We start from the raw sequence: 18,510 nt of genomic DNA on the forward strand, positions 1-18,510 counted from the left end.
TTGTCCCCATTTCCCCCCATTGCTCTCCCCTGCCCTGTCCAACGGCCACTCCCCCAGACAGTCCCCACCCCACTGTCCTTGTCCATAGGTCCTTTGTACTTGTTCCTTGACCTGACCCTTCCTGTTCTTTACCCTGTTATCCCCATCTTCCTGCCCCTCTGGTCACTCTCAGTTTGTTCTTTATTTCCATGTCTGTGGTTCTTTTTTGCTCATTTGTTTCTTTTGTTGATTAGGTTCCATTTATAGGTGAGATCATATGGTATTTGTCTTTCACCACCTGGCTTATTTCACTTAGTATAATGCTCTCCAGTTCCATCCACGCTGTAGTGAAGGGTAGGAGATCCTTCTTTTCTTCTGCTGTGTAGCATTCCATTGTGTAAACGTACCGCAGTTTTTTGATCCACTCATTTGGTACTGGCATAAGAACAGACACATAGATCAATGAAACAGAATAGAGGGACCAAAAATAAACCCATGTCTCTGTGGTTAATTAATATTTGACAAAAGGGACAGGAGCATGAAATGGAGTAAAAAAAGCCTTTTCAACAAATGGTGTTGGGAGATCTGGAGAGGTACATGCAAAAAAAATGAAACTGAACCACTAACTTACACCACACACCAAAATAAACTCAAGATGGATAACAGACTTAAATATAAGTTATGACACCATAAAAGCCCTAGAGGAGAACATAGGCAGGAAAATTTCAGATATCCTACCCATCAATATTTTCACTGATATGTCCCCTACAGCAAGGGACATAAAGGAAAGAATAAACACATGGGACCTCATCAAATTAAAAAGCTTCAGGAAAACATATTTGCCAATGATACCTTGGACAAGGGTTTGATCTCCAAAGTATATAAGGAGCTCACACAACTCCACTCCAGGAAGACAAACAACTCAATTAAAAAATGGGCAAAGGACCTGAATAAACACTTCTCCAAGGAGGACATACAGAGGGCCCAGAGACATATGAAAAGATGCTCAGCATCATTAGCCATCAGACAGATGCAAATTAAACCCACAATGAAATACCATTTCACTCCTGTCAGAATGGCCATCAGAAACAAATTAATAACAAGTGCTGGAGAGGCTGTGGAAAAAAAGGGAACTCCAGTGCACTGTTGGTGGGAGTGTAGACTGGTGCAGCCACTGTGGAAAGCAGTATGGAGTTTGCTCAGAAAACTAAAAACGGAACTGCCTTTTGACCCAGCAATTCCACTTCTGAGAGTATACCCTAAGAATCCTGAAACACCAATTCAAAAGAACCTATGCACCACTATGTTCATAGCAGCATTATTTACAATAGCCATGTGCTGGAAACAGCCTAAGTGCCCATCAGTAAATGAATGGATCCTTGGTCCTCTAGTAACATTTCAAAAATATGAAGATTTTAGCTAAGACATTAGACAACCATAGTTATATTCTCATGTGAACCTTTTGGTGGCTTTTCATCAAGCAGTTTATATGATGTTTAATGTTTCCAAACTGTGGAACTTGTATTATTTTTGGCTATAGAATAAATGTTTATAGATATTTAATGTAAGTATAGTTTATGCTATATCTTCTTTTTGACTAGTTTTATCTGTAATTTTGGATTATTCATGTTCTTTTCCTTATCCCTTGCCCCAATTCACACCACATTACCCTGCTTGAGAATTGATTTTGAATTTATAAAATGGTCACCTTCATTTGCTAATAAAATCTCTGGGTCTCTCTTGGTGTCTCTTACATGTACTTAGAAAGTTTAAACCTGTTATAAATTAAATTCACCTCTAGTCCTGTAGTTTACATTTTTTGTATTAGTTAAAAACAAACATCTCCCTAGAGTCTGCCTTAACTGAATTTCAAATAAGAGATTTATTAAATTTTAAGTTGTGGAGATAAATTTGATATTTTGCATGATCAAATCAGCCATGTTGATGATGCCATATTTTACTGTGCATAATTCACACTTTTTTTGCCCAGGTTTTGGAGGGAAACATAAGAAAGCACATTTTACCCGGGTAGTACCTGAAATACCTTGTGTGTGTTCCTGTGTTTTGTAATAATTTGTTACATAAAATTTCTTGTATCATAATATGTTCAAGAATAAATGCCAAAATTCCTTAAAATACAAAAACAAGTATCTAAATATAAATAAGTAAATAATTGAATTTAAAAATTAAAACAAAAGATTGTTTTCCTGAAAGTTTAGGCCAAAAATGTGGGTGCACATTATACATGGTCAGATGGTGTAATTTTCAATGCGGTTGTTGAGCTGAAGGCAATCTTAACAATCTTGTAGTTCCACAACTTTCCCTTCAGTTTTAAATTATAAAACATATATTTTCATGTTTCATATTTTCATATATTATATGTTTCAATTAAAAACATGTATTTTAAAAAACCCAAATGGTAAAGAAAACTATAAGATCAAAGGTAAGAGTTCCAGGTTCTGCCCACCCCACTGTTCCCATCCTACTAGAGATGTGTGTGTGCAATAAAATTAAAAAATAAAATGTCTAACTTTTTAAAGATAAATAGAACAATACTCTACATGTTAGCTTATTCCATGTAATATATCTTGGCTGTTTCATTCCTTTTTATGTACTCCCCTTATTGACATGCATTTGTCTTGTTCTAGTTTGTTGTTATTACAGTCAGTGCTTCGGGAAATGTTTGAATATGCACAGGTTTTCGTATTTGTGCAAGCTGATCTGGAGGCTAAATCTTCAGTTGTGGAATAGTTAGGGCAAAGAGTATGTGCATGCAAAATTCCATGGATATTTAGCAATTCCCCTACAAGAAAGGCTCTACTAACTTACACTCCCATCTCCAACCTCCCAGTCTCCCTTTTATGAAGAAAATTAGAAAGCCTAGGAAATTTGAGGTCTGGAGAAATTAAATGAGGTCCCAGAGTTAAGTGATGGCATAACAAAGTGGAACTCACATTTAAAAAATTTCTTACGTCGTTCTAGTCACCACATACCTCTTGACAACTTGAAAGAGTTTTAAAGGCTTTTTTTAAAAGAGAAATTTTATCTTTGTATGATTTCAAAAGACACAAATATGTATTATAAAAATTTGGAAATTGAAAAAAGATCAAGGAAAAAATTAAAATAGCCCTGGCTGGCGTAGCTCAGTAGACTGAGCTCGAGCTGAGAACCAAAGCATCACAGGTTCAATTCCCAGTCAGGGCACATGTCTGGGTTGCAGGCCACGGCCCCTAGCAACCCCCAGAAACTGAACATTGATGTTTCTCTCTCTCTCTTTCTCCCTCCCTTCCCTCTCTAAAAATAAATAAATAAAATCTTTAAAAATAATAAAAATTAAAATAACCCATATTTCTTTACTAGATATATCATTATTAGCATCTTGGTGTCTTTATTAATATTTAACATCTATTTAAATTAAATTAGGATCACAGAATAATGCTGTTTTATAACTCTTTTTATAATTGCCTTTTTCATTTGCCAACATATGGTAAACATTATTAGAAATAAATATTTTTTACAAATTATCTTTTAATGGCTGTGCACTATTTCATGCCATGACTATGTCATAATTATCCAATTTGTTATTGTTGGAATTTAGCTTATTACCAATTTTAAACCACTACAAATATTCCTGCTATGAAAATCCTCAGAGGCAAATCCGTATAGACAAATAGAATAAGTTCTTAACATTGCAACGCTTGCTGGAAATAAAATGCTGGCTTGATTTAAAAGGCTTTTGATAGGCACTGACCAATTGCCCTCAAGGAAAGTTGTACCAATTTACATTCTCACCGATTTACATTTTAAGTATAAAAAACTTTTAAAAGAAAAGCACAGCCTTGGGCTTTCAGTAAAGGTCACTCAAGTCAGAGGCTATGTTCACTGGGGATGGAGGGTGGGAGGCACAGCGTTTGAATGCAGAACTTTCTGAAAAAGGTCAGAGGAGCCTTTGACCAGTTCATAGATATTCTCTGTTTAGTTACTAGGTGCAGTGATAAATACAGTGATGCCATTGAGCCTGCTTTCTTGCAAACTATGAAGTCAAACATTTGCAGTAATGTCAACACTGACAACAATAGGAATAGCAAACATTTATTGAGGGCTTAGTATGTACCTTGCAAATTATAAAATGTAAATTAAAGCAGTGATGACTTGCTTAAGAAACCTGTTGGGAAAGATATGTCTTAATGAGAAGTGTACCCTAGCAGTGCTAAAAGAAAACTACTTTTTATTTAATGGGTTTCTTAGGTAGGTGCCTACCATGCAGAGTCTCATTAAATCCTGCCACATGGGTGTGGTCATTATTTCCAGATTTCCAGCGGCAGGGAGTAGTGTCAGAGTCAGACCCTGAGGCAGGGTTTGTGTGACTCCGAAGCCCACACTCAAACTCTGTGAGTTTCCTGGGCCATGTGGGCGGTGCCACTGGGAAGCCACGTGCTGCAGTCAGGTGGGCCAGGGACACGCCTTCCTAAGGTGGATTCCCTGGCGCAGACGTCGTATCCTTTCAACTATCTGTCCATCTTTCTGGTTATGCTAAGGGAAAGTCAGTTCGTTATCATTTGTCTTATATGTCTTCCTCATAAGGACATGTTAGTCTATGTTTTGAGTAAGACAACTGTATCTAACTAGAATTTATTCACACTGGTTGCTTTAAAGCATTTATTTTTATGACTATTTTTGGCATATGATACGGGTTTTCCACTTGTGGTAATAATGGAAAGTTTCTAATTAATATTTTTTAACTTAAAATTTTTTAAAGAAAAATAAAAAGATGTGTCCCACTTTTCTGTATCTTCTTTCCACTCAAAAATAACTCCTTCTTCCATTTTGGTCTGCTAGGTTTTTTGTTTCTGTTTTCTTTCAGTTAATCCTCCCTTTTTGCAAGAACTAGGAAAGTTCTTTATGAGCAGTTGTGGAATGAGGTATGGTGATTATTATTTTTTTAATTTTAAATTTTAATTATAAATAATATAATTATTTTGATTAGAAAAATAGATGTGCCATAATCTCTCCATTCCAACACAGTGCCATATCATTTTTCTTTCCTGTTTTTTCCTCATGTGCATTGGTTCTGGTTATGATAATATTCGTTGAATATTTGTTAATAGGCACTGTTTCTTAGCATTTTGCATCTAATAACTTGTTTAATCTTCTCAGCCACTTATGATACAGATACTGTTAACCCTGTTTTGCAGATGAGGAAACCAAAGCACTGCGAACTGAAGAAACTTACTAGAAGGACTGGAATCCAGGGAACTGGTCTGAGCTTGTGCTTTTCACCTCTCTACTGAGGGTTCCCACCTTTAGCTGTGTTTCATTAACACTGTTGTTGTTACGGCCTGTACTTATTTTTTTCCTTTTCATTTAAGCCTTACTTATAAACATTTTCCTCTTCCTGTGTAGTTTTCTAAATTTTTTTAAAAAATTTAAATTAATTTTGGTATAATTTACCTGAACTAAAATATGAATTTTAAGTGTTCGATGGATGAGTTTTGATGAATGCCGACACGTAACCATCACTATATTTAAGAGAGAACATTCCCATCACCCTAAAGAGTTCCCTGTGACCCTTCCCGGTGATTTCTTCCCCTGCCCTTCTGTCCCCATTCTAAGATTTCTTGTGACTTCATTTTCAGCCCATGAGTTATTTAGCAACATACTGTTTGATTTCCAAAATTTGTGAATTTTTCAGGCATCTTTCTGTTATCAGTTTCTAATTTAATTCCATTGTGATTAGAGAACATAATTTATATGATTTCACTTTCAGATTGGTTGAGCTTTTGGTTTATGGTCTAGAATCGTGGTTAGCACATTTATTGTTTAAAGGGCCAGATGGAAACTCTCTTAGGCTCTGTGGGCTCTATGATCGCTGTCGACTTTGCTGTTGTAGCATGAAATTCATATGAAACCCATTCATGCAAATGGGATTGTCGGTGCTCCAATAAACTATTCTCTGTTAATGTAGCCAACAGGTAGGCATTGGCCTCATGTTGTAGTTGGGTAACCCCTGGCCTAGAGTATGGTCCTTGTTCTGTGGGTGCCTGGAAAGAATCTGCATTCTTTTGTTGTTGGGTGAATGTTCCAAAATGCTAGTAAGGTCAAGTTGTTTTGATAGCGTGTCTCAGATCTTCTATGTCTTTAATGATCCCCTGTCTACTATTGATTACTGGGAGAGAAATGTAGAAATCTCTAACTGTGTTATGGGTTGGGCTATTTCTCCTTTCATTTCTACCAGTTTTTGCTTTGTGTATTTTGAAGCTCTGTTGTTAGGTGCCTTATACTCTTAGGATTGTTATATCTTCTTGGTGGACTACTTTATCATTTACTAATGTCACGCTCTGGCCTGAGGAACACTCTTGTTCTGAAGTACACTTTTCCTGATAATAAAATAGCTCCTCTGGTTTACTTCTCTCGGGGATCACTCCTACATTGCCTAATGTCCAAAAATAGGTATTTCCTATATTGTGCCCAGTGTTCTAATTTTTTGAGGAGGATAGGCAGGTCTAGTCCCTGTTATTTTGTCATGAATGGAAGCAGAAGTCCATACCTGTCTTATCAGTAAATGCACAATCTGCCGTCGGCAGTGGCACTTTTATCCTCTTAGGTGTTCTCTTAGTGAAGACTAGTTTGCGTTTTTCTCCTATTTTCTCTATTATAAACAATACAGTGAACATCTTGGCTGTAGTTTTTCACTATTTTGACTAGTTCCTTGGAGCGATTCCCAGCAAGTAAGATCATCGAGTCAAAAATTATAAACACTCTGATATATTTTAAAGTATATTGCAATTTAGTTTCCAAATATACTTTCCAGTAGCTTTTGAAAGTTATCTGAGATATGTTTTACCAATATTGAGGTAGCTATACTTGAAAATCTCAACAACATTGCTTATTTTTAAATTTCTTTGAATTCTAGAAATGTTGAGTATGCTTTTATGTATACTCCTGTATTGTTCTTTTTTTCTCTCTTTGCATATTTTGCTTATTAGTTTACTAGGGTGTCGGTATTTTTCTTGGAATAAAGATAAATTTATCTGTGCAAATGTTTTTTAATAGTCTGTTTGCCTTTTTTTAAAAAATGTAATTATACCTCCCCATCTTTTCTTTTGTGATTTCTTATACAGCTTACACATTTTTGAAGTTCTATTCAGATTTGATAAATATGTAATTATGTTTTTCTTTTAAAAATTATATTAAAAATTTTCATTCAACAAATTGAAACTTTACCTAACACTTACTCTGAGCCAGTCATTATACTAATTGTTGGGGACGTGATAGTGACCAAGATAGAAATGGCCCCTGACCATATGGGAGTAGGAGCAGGTGGGTACTTGTGAGGCTGTTAATCTAATTCTAGCCTCCTATGTGACAGGTGAGAAATCTATTAATTAAGCACCCATGATGCCTATTCTGTCATCTCTTAGAATTTTTTTTTGCTATAGTAGTGTGAGATTGTGTTTTAAATTAGTTTTTTTTTTTTCAGATTGCCAGCTATTTATTGGGTCAGGGTTTCCCACCCATTGATTTGCATCATCTTCATGACCCATAATCCATACCATGGAGGCAGTATAATGTGTGTGTTCTGGAGTCAGGCCGAGCTGTGTTTAGATCCTGGCTCTCCATGTACTGGCCAAGTCACTTCTGACATGTTGCTCATCCTTTCTAAACTTTTGTTTCCTCATCCGTAAAGTAGGCTGGTAATATCATCTACCATAGGATTATTGGGACAACTAAATGCAAAAGGGGTAACATTTTTTTTAAAGGCACTGCCTTATTATATAATTGTCAGGGGATCTTGATGAAAAATTGCTCTCTACATTGTAACATGATATGTCTCTCCATAGGTGAAAGCAATAACCATACCCAAAACAACATATGGTATGGGCCTGAGTTACATCAAGAAAAAGCTCATTCCACTAGGCAGTGTTCACTGATTTTTTTTTGTTTCTGAGTGAGATGCAAGCATAGCTTCCTTTTCACACTCTCAGCAAGACCCTTTCATCCTTGTTGGAGGGCACGTGGTCTTTCCATTAGCTCAGTGACATTGAATTCCCCATGCATGTAGGTGAGTGGAATATTGTATGAACCTGCATAACTTCAGAATTCAAAAAAGCACAGAACTCCATCAGACTTCTTTGCCTCTCAGGTGCAAGGAGGTCTTGGGCCTTATCATACTTCGATTTGTTTCTTTTGTTTTGATGTCAACTTCATACACATTTTCATTCTTGCTTCTTCTGGTCACAGTCACCAGGTCTTGGCTGGTACTTCTCCTAGATACATTAGGCACCTTTTCTGGATTTGTCTTCCTTTCACACTCTCAGCAAAGATCCCTTCCATAATTTTCAGATTCACAGGGGGCAGAAGTAGCAGCTAGCCGAAGGAATGCTGGGAAGGCGGAATGGGAGGCCGAGGAAAAGAGGGAGGGCTTTGTGTCCAACGCCCACTCAGCTCGTGGTTCTCAGGTCTTCAGCAAAAGCTCTAGGGGAGAACAGTGCACATGAGATCTTCCTGTCTCCTAAAATGAATGTGTTTTTTCTTTTTCAGTCCTAACTTAAACTAGATTGTTTCCAACTCTGACCTCTCCATTTGCTGGTTGGCATCTTAACCTTCACGTGTCCATCAGAAAGAAGCAATTTCTGGGACAAGATTTCAATCTGTGTGTAGCAAACATAGTTCAGAGGAAGTCCTAGAGGCGGTGGAGGTTGGTGGCTATGCCAGGGTGAAAGTTATGTTTTAAGTGTGATGTCATCCCCAAGTAAAGTGAAGTGAGCCGGATGGCGAACGAAGATGCAGACAGCTGTGCCCAACTCATGTCAAAGCCCCAGAAACCCATCCAGCCTTACATCTGCTCCACTCTGAATGATTTCAAAGAAGAGAGAGACTTTTTGGCAAACCGCATCTTCCCTCGGCTCAATGAACTCTGCAGCTCGCGGGGCACGTATTTCAAAGCTGTGGACCTGCGGCGGTCAGCGTTGAGGGGCCACTCGCCCTTGCCCTTCAGCCTGTGTAAACGGCACGTTTCCCTCCACTCCCAACATCTGAAGCTCTGCCTCGACTATGTGAACAGCTGCTTTCCCTTTTTCATCTGTATGCTGGGTGAGACGTACGGGGACTTTCTCCCCGACTACTTGCCTTTCATGTTCACCAAAGCCACTGACTTGTCAAGCTTGTCCCGAGTGGAGCAGAATCTCTACGTCGCTGCAGAAAACGGTTATCCCTGGGTCCTGGAGAATCCCAACTGCAGTCTGACAGAGCTGGAGATCATCCAAGCAGCATTTCTGAATGAGTCTCGATTTCAGTATTTCTACTTTAGGACCGGAGCCACGCTGCTGAAGGCTTTGGATGCAGAGAAGGAGGAGAAGCTGTCCTTAGGTTCTCTGATGGACAATGAGGAAAAATTGAGGATTGGCAAGCTTAAGGCCAAGATTATTAGCAAAGGGCTCCCTGTCAGATATTATAGAGACCTCCAGGAACTGGGTGAACTGGTTTTCAAGGACTGGTCGATTGTGATAGAAAAACTGTACCCAGCCACCTGCATGACTGAAAATATAGGTCAGTAAACATGGAGATAGCTAAATCTATTATCAGCATAAAGTTAATGTATTTTGTATGTCTGCCTTGTGAAAGGAATATAAAATGATTGAGTATATTCCTTAAACACTTAAAATTGTTACCATATTCCTATAACGTGTATTTCTCCACTTGAAGATCTTTGAAATTGAAACTAAGAGCAAATAATGGATTATGAAAGATTAGCAAGTTAAGGAGCTCACAGAACACCTAAAGTATCTAGCAGTTATAGATATTTTTTTTTGTAAATCTAGGGCAGAGGTTCTCAATGAGGGCTGATTTTGCCTCCAAAGGGACATTTGTCCATGTCTGGAGACGTTTGTGGTGTCCTGGTGGCATCTAGCTGGTGGAGGTCAGGGACACTGCCAAGCATCCTACAGTGCCCTGGATGGTCCCCCATACTAAGGAATTATCCAGCCCCCAAAGTCGGCACTGCCGGGGGTGAGAAACCCTGACCTAAACGGATGAGAACTAACTCTTATTGATCACCTGGTGCTTATGTTATCATACCTAATCTTTAAGTTTTAGCCTTACAACGTAGGTACTATAATTCCTATTTTACAGATGAGCACATGAAGGCTGTTTTGTAACAGTTAAGTGACTCACCTAATGTCACATAACTAGTGAGGGACCATTTTGGGATTTGAACCCAGGTTCTTATGACTCTAAAATTCATTCTTGTTCTCTTTCATCCTTACTGTTCAGAGGGTAATCATTGATTCTCTAGTATCCTCAGCATCACCTGGGAGCTTGTTAGCAAAGCAGGATCTTGGGTCCCATTCCAGGTCTACTGAGTTAGAATTTGCACATTCAAGTTTGAGAAGCACTGCCTGACATCATATTGCCTCTAAATGAAATGATTACCTTTATTTTTGAAAATAGCATCATGTGGATGTGCACCATATCAAAAAGGGAAGAGCAATGTCAAAGTTTCATAGTGCTTCTTCACCTAGTCAGACTTCAGGAGAGATGTGTGATGTCCTTACAATTATATGAAGAATGGAAAGTCCATATGCAATGTGCATTTTTTTGAGGGGGGATAGGAAGATGGACTTTGTCTTTAATTAGATTCTCAAAAAGTTCCACAACCCCCTGCCAAAAAAGGTTATGAATTACTATTGTAAGGGCCCAGTTAATACGGGAACACAGAACGAAGGGCGGGTGGTGCATTCAAATGCTTTTAAGGACCCGGCAGTTGGTAGTCCTTGTAATATGATGGAGCGCAGAGGAGTCTGTGGTGAAGGGAGAGAGCTGACCCACCTAAAGTCATTCAAATGCAGTGTCGTGGGCAGGGGTGCAGGTGGAATCCCATCTGTGCTGGTCAAACAAAACTGTCCACGAGTCAAATCATTTTGGAGCCCTGGAGAAAAACACTGTGCAATCATAATTCTTTTGGTTGTAAGTGACCCAAACTGGCTTCCACAAAAAGGAAATGTGTTCATTTATACAACTTCCAAGCCCAGGATTAAGTCTGATTCAGTTCAGTCTTTACCCAGGCCCTGGTTCTCACCTAGTCTCCCTGTGTTTCTGCTGTCCTGATGTTGCCACTACTCCGTGGCTTCTCCGCCATGGAAGGAAGAGGGCTGTAGCAGCTCCAGGTTCAAGTCCAGCAGAAATGGTTCAAGGTCCTAATGTGAATCTTTCTATCTCTGATTAGTCTGAGCTGGACTGTATTCTTGTATCTGTTGCAATGGCTGGTACTAAGAGAATGTGATGCTCTGAGGGGTAGCGCTGGGTCATGCGCTGCTTTTGGAGCTGGAGATGGAGTCAGACACACTGGAGTAACGTGAAGTGAGAACTGGGACAGGATGGGATCTCAGCTGATAATCTGGGGTTGTTACCCAAACTAGGGTAAGGGGAATGGGTGTTGGGCAGCTGAAAAATATCATGAATATCCACTACGGGCTTGGAGTTCTAAGGACAGACACACTCTCAGACCCCAGATTTTTCAGTTCCTATCTTGTAACCTTGAACAAATGACTTAATATTGGTAAGCCTTAGTTTCTTCTATGTGATATGTTAACATTAACCTTGAGAGTAAATGACCTGAAAACAGTGTGTGACACAGATAAGGCACAGGGTGAATAGCTAGTGAGAGTAAATAATAACAAATGAATCCTGGAAGAATATACACATTTGGTTAACATCTGGAATATAGTTAGTAGTGATATTCTTCAGCTAATATCAATCTGAACTGCACCTGCTGATTAATATTTAGTAATACGTTCAAGAATCAAGCCTTTTACCAAGGAGGGAGATGACAGGGGAAAGAAGGGGAAGTTTCAAGTCAAGGAGCAAGTATAAAAGACCCACAGACAAGGAAAAAGGGAGGGGGAGGATTAAATGTGGGAGGTGGGAGGTGGGCTGGGCAGGGGAGAGTAATGGGGGAAAGTGGGGACAACTGTGATTGAACAACAATAAAAAAGAAAAACAAACAGAATTAAGCCTTTCTATGTATTTGGGTTAGGGACAGATCATTTCTGCATAGTATTTTCCATAGTCTTTGATTTTGGTTATTATTTAAAGATTAGCTTGTTTTAGACTTTACTTTTGAATGTATGATATGTGGACCAAATGTCTGAATTAGAAGGTGCAGAAGGATTATAAAAAAGGTATTAGAAAGAAGTCCTAAATTATTATTATGACTGTTTTTCGGATATTCAGGGCCCTTTAACTGTCCAGTTTGTTCCAAAACCTCTCAGCTTGGGTAGCAACAGGCCATTTAGGTAGCTGGTAGTTACTGTAACACAATGCAGAACTATCAGGTCATATTCTTCACCCTTAGAAGCATCTCTGAGGTCCTTGGAGATGCCTGAGATTAGTTGGTGAGGTTCAAGATTGGTTCAAAAGACCCACTGAACTGTGGGGTCACCCCAAATCCTGTGTAGAATTTTGAAGTTTCAAGCTGCCCTTGGCCAGACTGTAGGTCTTCCAGGTCTATTCTGGCCCTAATGTGGACCACAGAGCAGCCCAGTTAGCTATGCAGGTGCAATGTGGAAACCTTGGGAAGTTACCAGGCTAATCTACCTGGTGTTCCTTTTCTGCATAACAACTTTCCCCTACCCTACCCCAGTTACACACACACACACACACACACACTCATACACACTCACACACTCATACCTGGGGAGTAAAGTTGCCCCCAGAAATAGGAGGTTATTTTGGCAGTCCAGAACACCCTGACTCTAATTAATTAGGAAATAGTTTAGAATCACAGTAAATTGACACTGGAAGGACTCTCAGAGATGATCCAGTCGTCTGGTCCTGCTCCTTATTTTACCAGAGAGAATAAGGGACTTGTCCAGTAGCAGAGTTGCAACTGTACCTATGGTCGTCATGGCATTAGGGTGTCTTATCCTAAAAATACACCCTCCGTCCCCAACCCCTGCCATCCATAGACACACATGTACCTCACAAGATTTAATCAGATATCTTCATTCTTAGCTAACAATTTGAAAAGATGAAGTAATATAGGTATGTAATAAAGCTACTTTGTTTTTGTTCATGTCATTCCGAAGTCATGAGATAACCTGGAACCCTAAGTAGGAGTTCCTGTACCCCTAGCATTAGGAAGATTAAATTGCTTGATTTGTGGTAAAACTGCTCACCTAGCCATGGAGTTCACTTCACCTCCAAAGACAAGTACAGCTCATCCTCATTGACCCTCTTAACCATCCATCCTCAACATTAAGGAAGGGCACGTGACACGGCTGAGAGTGATCACACTGGTGAACTTCAGCAGTACACAGCTAGCCCAGAGTGGATTTTTACAAAAGATTTTATTTATTTATTTTTAGAGAGGGAAGGGAGGGAGATAGAGAGAGAGAGAGAAACATCAATGTGCGGTTGCTGGGGGTCATGGCCTACAACCCAGGCATGTGCCCTGACTGGGAATCAAACCTGTGACACTTTGGTTCACAGCACGCGCTCAATCCACTGAGCTACACCAGCCAGGTGGATTTTTTTTTTTTTAATTTGAGACATATTCATGTGGCTGCCAGGGGATGCATTGGCTTTCACTCGAATATAGAAGGGGTTGTGGACTATGGAGCCAACCCAGAAAGAAGGTGATACAGGTACAGAGGGGTCAATGCCTTCCTGGGCTTTTATAGTAACTGTGTAATCGAAAGTGTGAAACTATGAATCTTAAGATATTAAAACTTATCTTTTTGGCCACAAAGACTACAAGCACAACTCTGAGCGTTTCTATCACGAAGAGTTTACTGAGAAGTGCCAGCAAGTGTTTGCGGCTTCCAAGGAGTCACACAGAACGTTTGAAATCTTGGAGAGATTTGCCTTAAAGGAATTGGAATTTGATTCTGACAACGCAGCAGCGGGTTCCCGTTCGGACTCTGTTCTCGGGTAAGACATTAAGAAATCCCAGCCTTTTGTACCAGGCTCAGGCAAAACCAGCCTGACTTTAATAAATGCGACTTCCCCAAATTTGGAATTTCTTCTGTCGCTTCTCCCATTCTGTGCCCATCCCTTCCTGTATGTGAGGCCCCTCCTGAAAGCCACCCCTGGCTGACAATTTCCTGATTAGATATCACTCTGCATGTGCAAAGGTTTCCTGGCTATTTCATGAACTTTCTTCCAGTTTCCTCAAGAAGATGATAAACTCTTGCAGGGCACGGTATTTGCCTCTTTTGTTTCTCGCATAGATCAAAATTGGTCTAAGTAATTCCTGACAATGATGGAATAGCTTTAAGGAGACGGAATTAGATTAGGAAATATGAATAATGCATCTGCACAGTGTTGCATATTTTACAAAGAGCTTCCCCACACATCATCAGCCCATTATTAATTACATTTACATATCCAGCCAGCACTAATTAAATGCCTACCAGGGGCCATGTCATTAATTGTATGTAGGCATAAGGAACAGAGTTACCTTCCCCAAAGCATGCGCTCTTTCATGTTTTAGCTGGGGTCCTCTACATGAAAACCCCCACCTTTTCCCACCCCGGGTGGTGACGTATGCTGTTTCCCACCCAAAGGCACGAAAAGGCTCAGATGTGAAGTAAGCACTGCGGTTGTCTCGGGTGTCCCTCCCAGTCTGGTCCTTAGAAATAGGGAGGTTTGGGGGACAGCTGTATTTCTTCCATCCTCATCCTCCAGCTCTTACCACAGATGTCACTGATGCTGTGGGAGTTGTGTGGTTTGAGATGAACCCCGGTGGCCGGATGGCTCAGGGCTGCCCTTCACCGTCTGTGGCCCTGTCTCAGTGCCCACCAGCTCAGCCCACTAAGGCGCAGAGCTCCCGGCATTCTTGTGTTTCTGGGAGCCCATGCCAGGAGGAAGAGAAGTTATGTGGTTAATATAGCATGGCACTCAGTTAAAGTTTTTAAGTCCATAGGATCTGAAACATATAGATGGCGTGTTACACATGCTTAGGTTTGAATAGGCAAAGCTATAGAGACGGAAAGTAGGTGAGTGGCTGTGAGGGGATGAGGGTGGGGAGGAAACAGAATGACTTCATGGGGGTGAAGTTCCTTTTTGGGGTGCTGAAAATGTTCATGGGTTAGATAGTGGTGATACTTCAACAACCTTGTGAATATACTGAAAACCATTGAATTGTACACTTAAAAATGGTGATTTTGGGGGGCATGTGAATTATATCTCACTTAGGTTATATTTTAAGTACTTTAGAGTGAACGAGAGATTTAATGCGTTTTATTGCAATTAAACAACTACAGTTGTGCCAATAAAATACAATTGAGTAAGTCCTTTGAGAAGAGCCATGTGGAATCATTCAGAACTCTGTTTGCTTTGCTGGTTGGAAAAAATACTATGTGCTATAATTTTCTGAATAGTGTGTATAGGTAACAGAAAAGGGCATTCTCTTGAAGTTTCAAAGTATTGTGTTGATAACCAATCATCTAGAGCAAATAGCATTTTCCCCTTGTTTTGAAAGGAGCCACAGAATGCTTTGCAGTGTTTTTATTTTCTATTTGTTTTTGAGAAGAAATCATTAGGACCCTAGCCTAATTATGTAGATGTATTATCTTTGTACTTTCCCCTTACTGATTTTTTAAAAAATTTTTATTTATTTATTTTTAGAGAGAGAAGGGAGGGAGAGAGAAGGGAGGGAGGGAGAGGGAGAGAGAGAGAGAGAGAGAGAGAGGGAGAAACATCAATGTGCGGTTGCTGGGGGTTATGACCTTCAACCCAGGCATGTACCCTGGCTAGGAATTGAACCTGGGACACTTTGGTTCCCAGCCTGCGCTCAATCCACTGTGCTACGCCAGCCAGGGCTTTTCCCTTACTGATTTTATCTGCTAAGAGCCCAGAAGAGTTTTAGACATGGGTGATATGGCAGTGAACAAAAGAGGCAAAAATCTCTGGTAATAATTTCACAATATAGACATATATCAAGTCATCATGTTGTACTCATAAAACTAGTATGATGGTATATGTCAACAGTCTCATTTTAAAACAGAACAAACAGAAGAATTGCATGTATATATATTCTAAGATCTACATAAAGGGAAAATGCATAGAAGAAGAGTGAAGGGAAATGGGATGAAAAGGGAGAGAAAAATCCCTGCCTCCATGGAACTTACTATGGAGACAGGCAGTAAGTATAATAAATGTGTGAAAAATATAGTAGATTAGATGCCTTTGAGGGCTATGGAGCAAAATGAAAACTTGGAAGAGAGTAGGCCGACTGGTAGGAGAGAAGGCAGCATGTGGGTAACTTCTGGAAATGGGGGAGGCAGGAAGCTTTGCAAATATGGGTTAGAAGGATGGTCCAGACAGAGGGGATGACAAGCACAGAGGCCCTGGGGCGGGAGGAGTGGCAGGGAGGCCGAGCAGCTGGAAGGAAGTTAGAGCTGCCTGCGGGGAGGGCGGTAGGGGTGAGGCTAGTGATGCAACGGGTGGGGGCAGGATGTGGGTTTTGTCTGGTCTCATGGGTCGCTGTAAGGACTTGGGCTTTCACTGCTTTTGAGCTGAGCAATGACCTGTATGACTCATTCGAAGGCTCACTCTGGCAGTGTGGCTGAGGATAGTCTGAATGAGGGACAAGGTGGACTTGGGACACAAAATCAAATCCTGCCAAATTTGATGGTTGAATAATTAAAGCAATGAGATACTAGTTTCTGATTCATATAAATGGAGATGGAATTCTTCTGGAGTAACTAGTAGTTAATGATTCTGCTCTAGGGTTCTTGGTTAAATGGGTTTTCAGACTGATCCTCTGGATTCGCTGACACTGAATATCAGGTTTATTTATTTTCATTCCTTCACTCACTCAACACTTGATGATCAGGTACTGTGCCAGCCACTAACTATGCCACAGGGAATGAAAGAAGCCTGGCATCTGCCCTCAAGGAACTTGCAGAAATGAAAAATCACTAGACACATACTTATTGCGCCGCAGTGTGTAAGGAGCAGCTCTGGAGCCTCTATGCAGTGCTACCCACAGACCTGGGAGTCCTCTGCATGCCCAGAAGCTTTTCACTAAAAATTAAGCAGTGGGCCAAGTTAATTTATGCTCATGCCAGTTCAAAGGAACCGTATTTCTGCTGTAGTACGAGCCAGAAGACCCCAGTAGAGGACCAGGCTGCTTGCTCCTCAGTGAGTCCCTAACAACTAGGGTCATCTCGTCGTTGAGTTTCTAACATCATGGCGATCAGGGTTGATGGGTACCCTCGGCATATGAGGGCTAGAGTTTTTTATTCTCTCCTAATATGATGTTACCTGGGGGACCACTCTGCTGCTGGTGGCTGTTACTCTGGGGAGGGGTGAGCAGGGCAGATACAAGGGCAGTGGCCTGACTTGGAAGAGTCTCCCTCCCTGGGCCCTTTACGTAACCCTGTGTTCATATTGGACAGCCCTTGGGTCTGTGTGGCCGAAAGGCCTTATGAGGTTGCCATCTCTGTACTGCCCTGACTTTACGTAGGACAAAGCTAAAGTCCAGAGGGTTTTATTGGGAGCCAATAGAGGCCCAAGTTGACAGATGAGAATTCATATCTCTTAGACACAAACATATGTGGGAAAAATTTTCTCCCTCTCTCCATCCATCCCTTCCCCTTTTCCTTGGTAAATATTCTTAGTCAAGAGGATGTACTAATATTTACTAATGTTTTACCCCTTTATTTTTCAGACTACACTCTCCCTCAAGCTCCAAGTCTATTTTGCTCTTATCTGGAGAACGTGGCTGTGGGAAGTCCACTCTGATTGCCAACTGGGTGAATTATTTCAGAAAGAAATATCCCAATATCCTGATGGTCCCTCACTTTGTGGGCAGCACCTGTGAAAGCAGTGACATCATGTCTGTGATACATTACTTCATCACCGAGTTACAGGGCAAAAACTATGGTAATGGACTCAAACTTCCAAATGTATTCAGAAAAGTTTGTTAGAAATCAGTTATTCTGTCTTCTGCTCATGTGGCTATTTTCCTCTTGTTTTAATTAAACCCCTCTATTGTTTCAGCTACATATGTGCCCATTTCTTCTCACAGAATTAAGTTTTCTTCCTCCCTCCCTCCATCCCTCCCTTCTCTCCTCCCCTCCTTACCTCCTTCTTTCCTTTACCAAGTATTGAGAACTTTGCGTGCCAGGGCACTATTCTAGGCAGTGGGGATACAACGGTGAACAAAATGGACAAAATTCTTTACCCTCATGGACTTTTTTTTTTATAAAGATTTTATTTATTTATTTTTAGAGAGGGAAAGGAGGGAGAAAGAGAGAGAGAGAGAGATCAATGTGCAATTGCTGGGGGCCCAGCCTGCAACCCAGGCATGTGCCCTGACTAGGAATCGAACCTGCGACACTTTGGTTCGCAGCCCGCGCTCAATCCACTGAGCTATGCCAGCCAGGGCACCCTCATGGACTTTTCATGTTATTGGGGAAGGGAGGGAGGACAGTGAGTGAACTCACTAGATAAAAGGTGTAGACTGTTTGATGATAATAAATTCTATGGAGAAAAGCAAAGCAGAGAAAGAAGGCAAGCAGTGTG

The 18,510-nt window shown here is 40.5% G+C and overlaps 1 protein-coding gene across 1 annotated transcript in view; it reads left to right on the top strand.

The window, feature by feature from the left end:
* The first annotated feature begins 8,750 nt into the window (after positions 1-8,750).
* The window catches only part of LOC123810574 (putative tetratricopeptide repeat protein 41), a 57,333-nt gene continuing 47,573 nt past the window's right edge, over positions 8,751-18,510 (top strand). Inside the window, exons 1-3 of the mRNA XM_045826358.1 lie at positions 8,751-9,528; positions 13,728-13,902; positions 17,639-17,868. Of these exons, the coding sequence (XP_045682314.1) occupies positions 8,751-9,528; positions 13,728-13,902; positions 17,639-17,868 (1,183 nt within the window). The remainder of the gene's footprint in view (positions 9,529-13,727; positions 13,903-17,638; positions 17,869-18,510) is intronic.

Source organism: Phyllostomus hastatus, unplaced genomic scaffold (assembly GCF_019186645.2).
Source record: "Phyllostomus hastatus isolate PE091 unplaced genomic scaffold, TTU_PhHast_1.1 phas_scaffold_755, whole genome shotgun sequence".
Classification (NCBI taxonomy): Eukaryota; Metazoa; Chordata; class Mammalia; order Chiroptera; family Phyllostomidae; genus Phyllostomus; species Phyllostomus hastatus.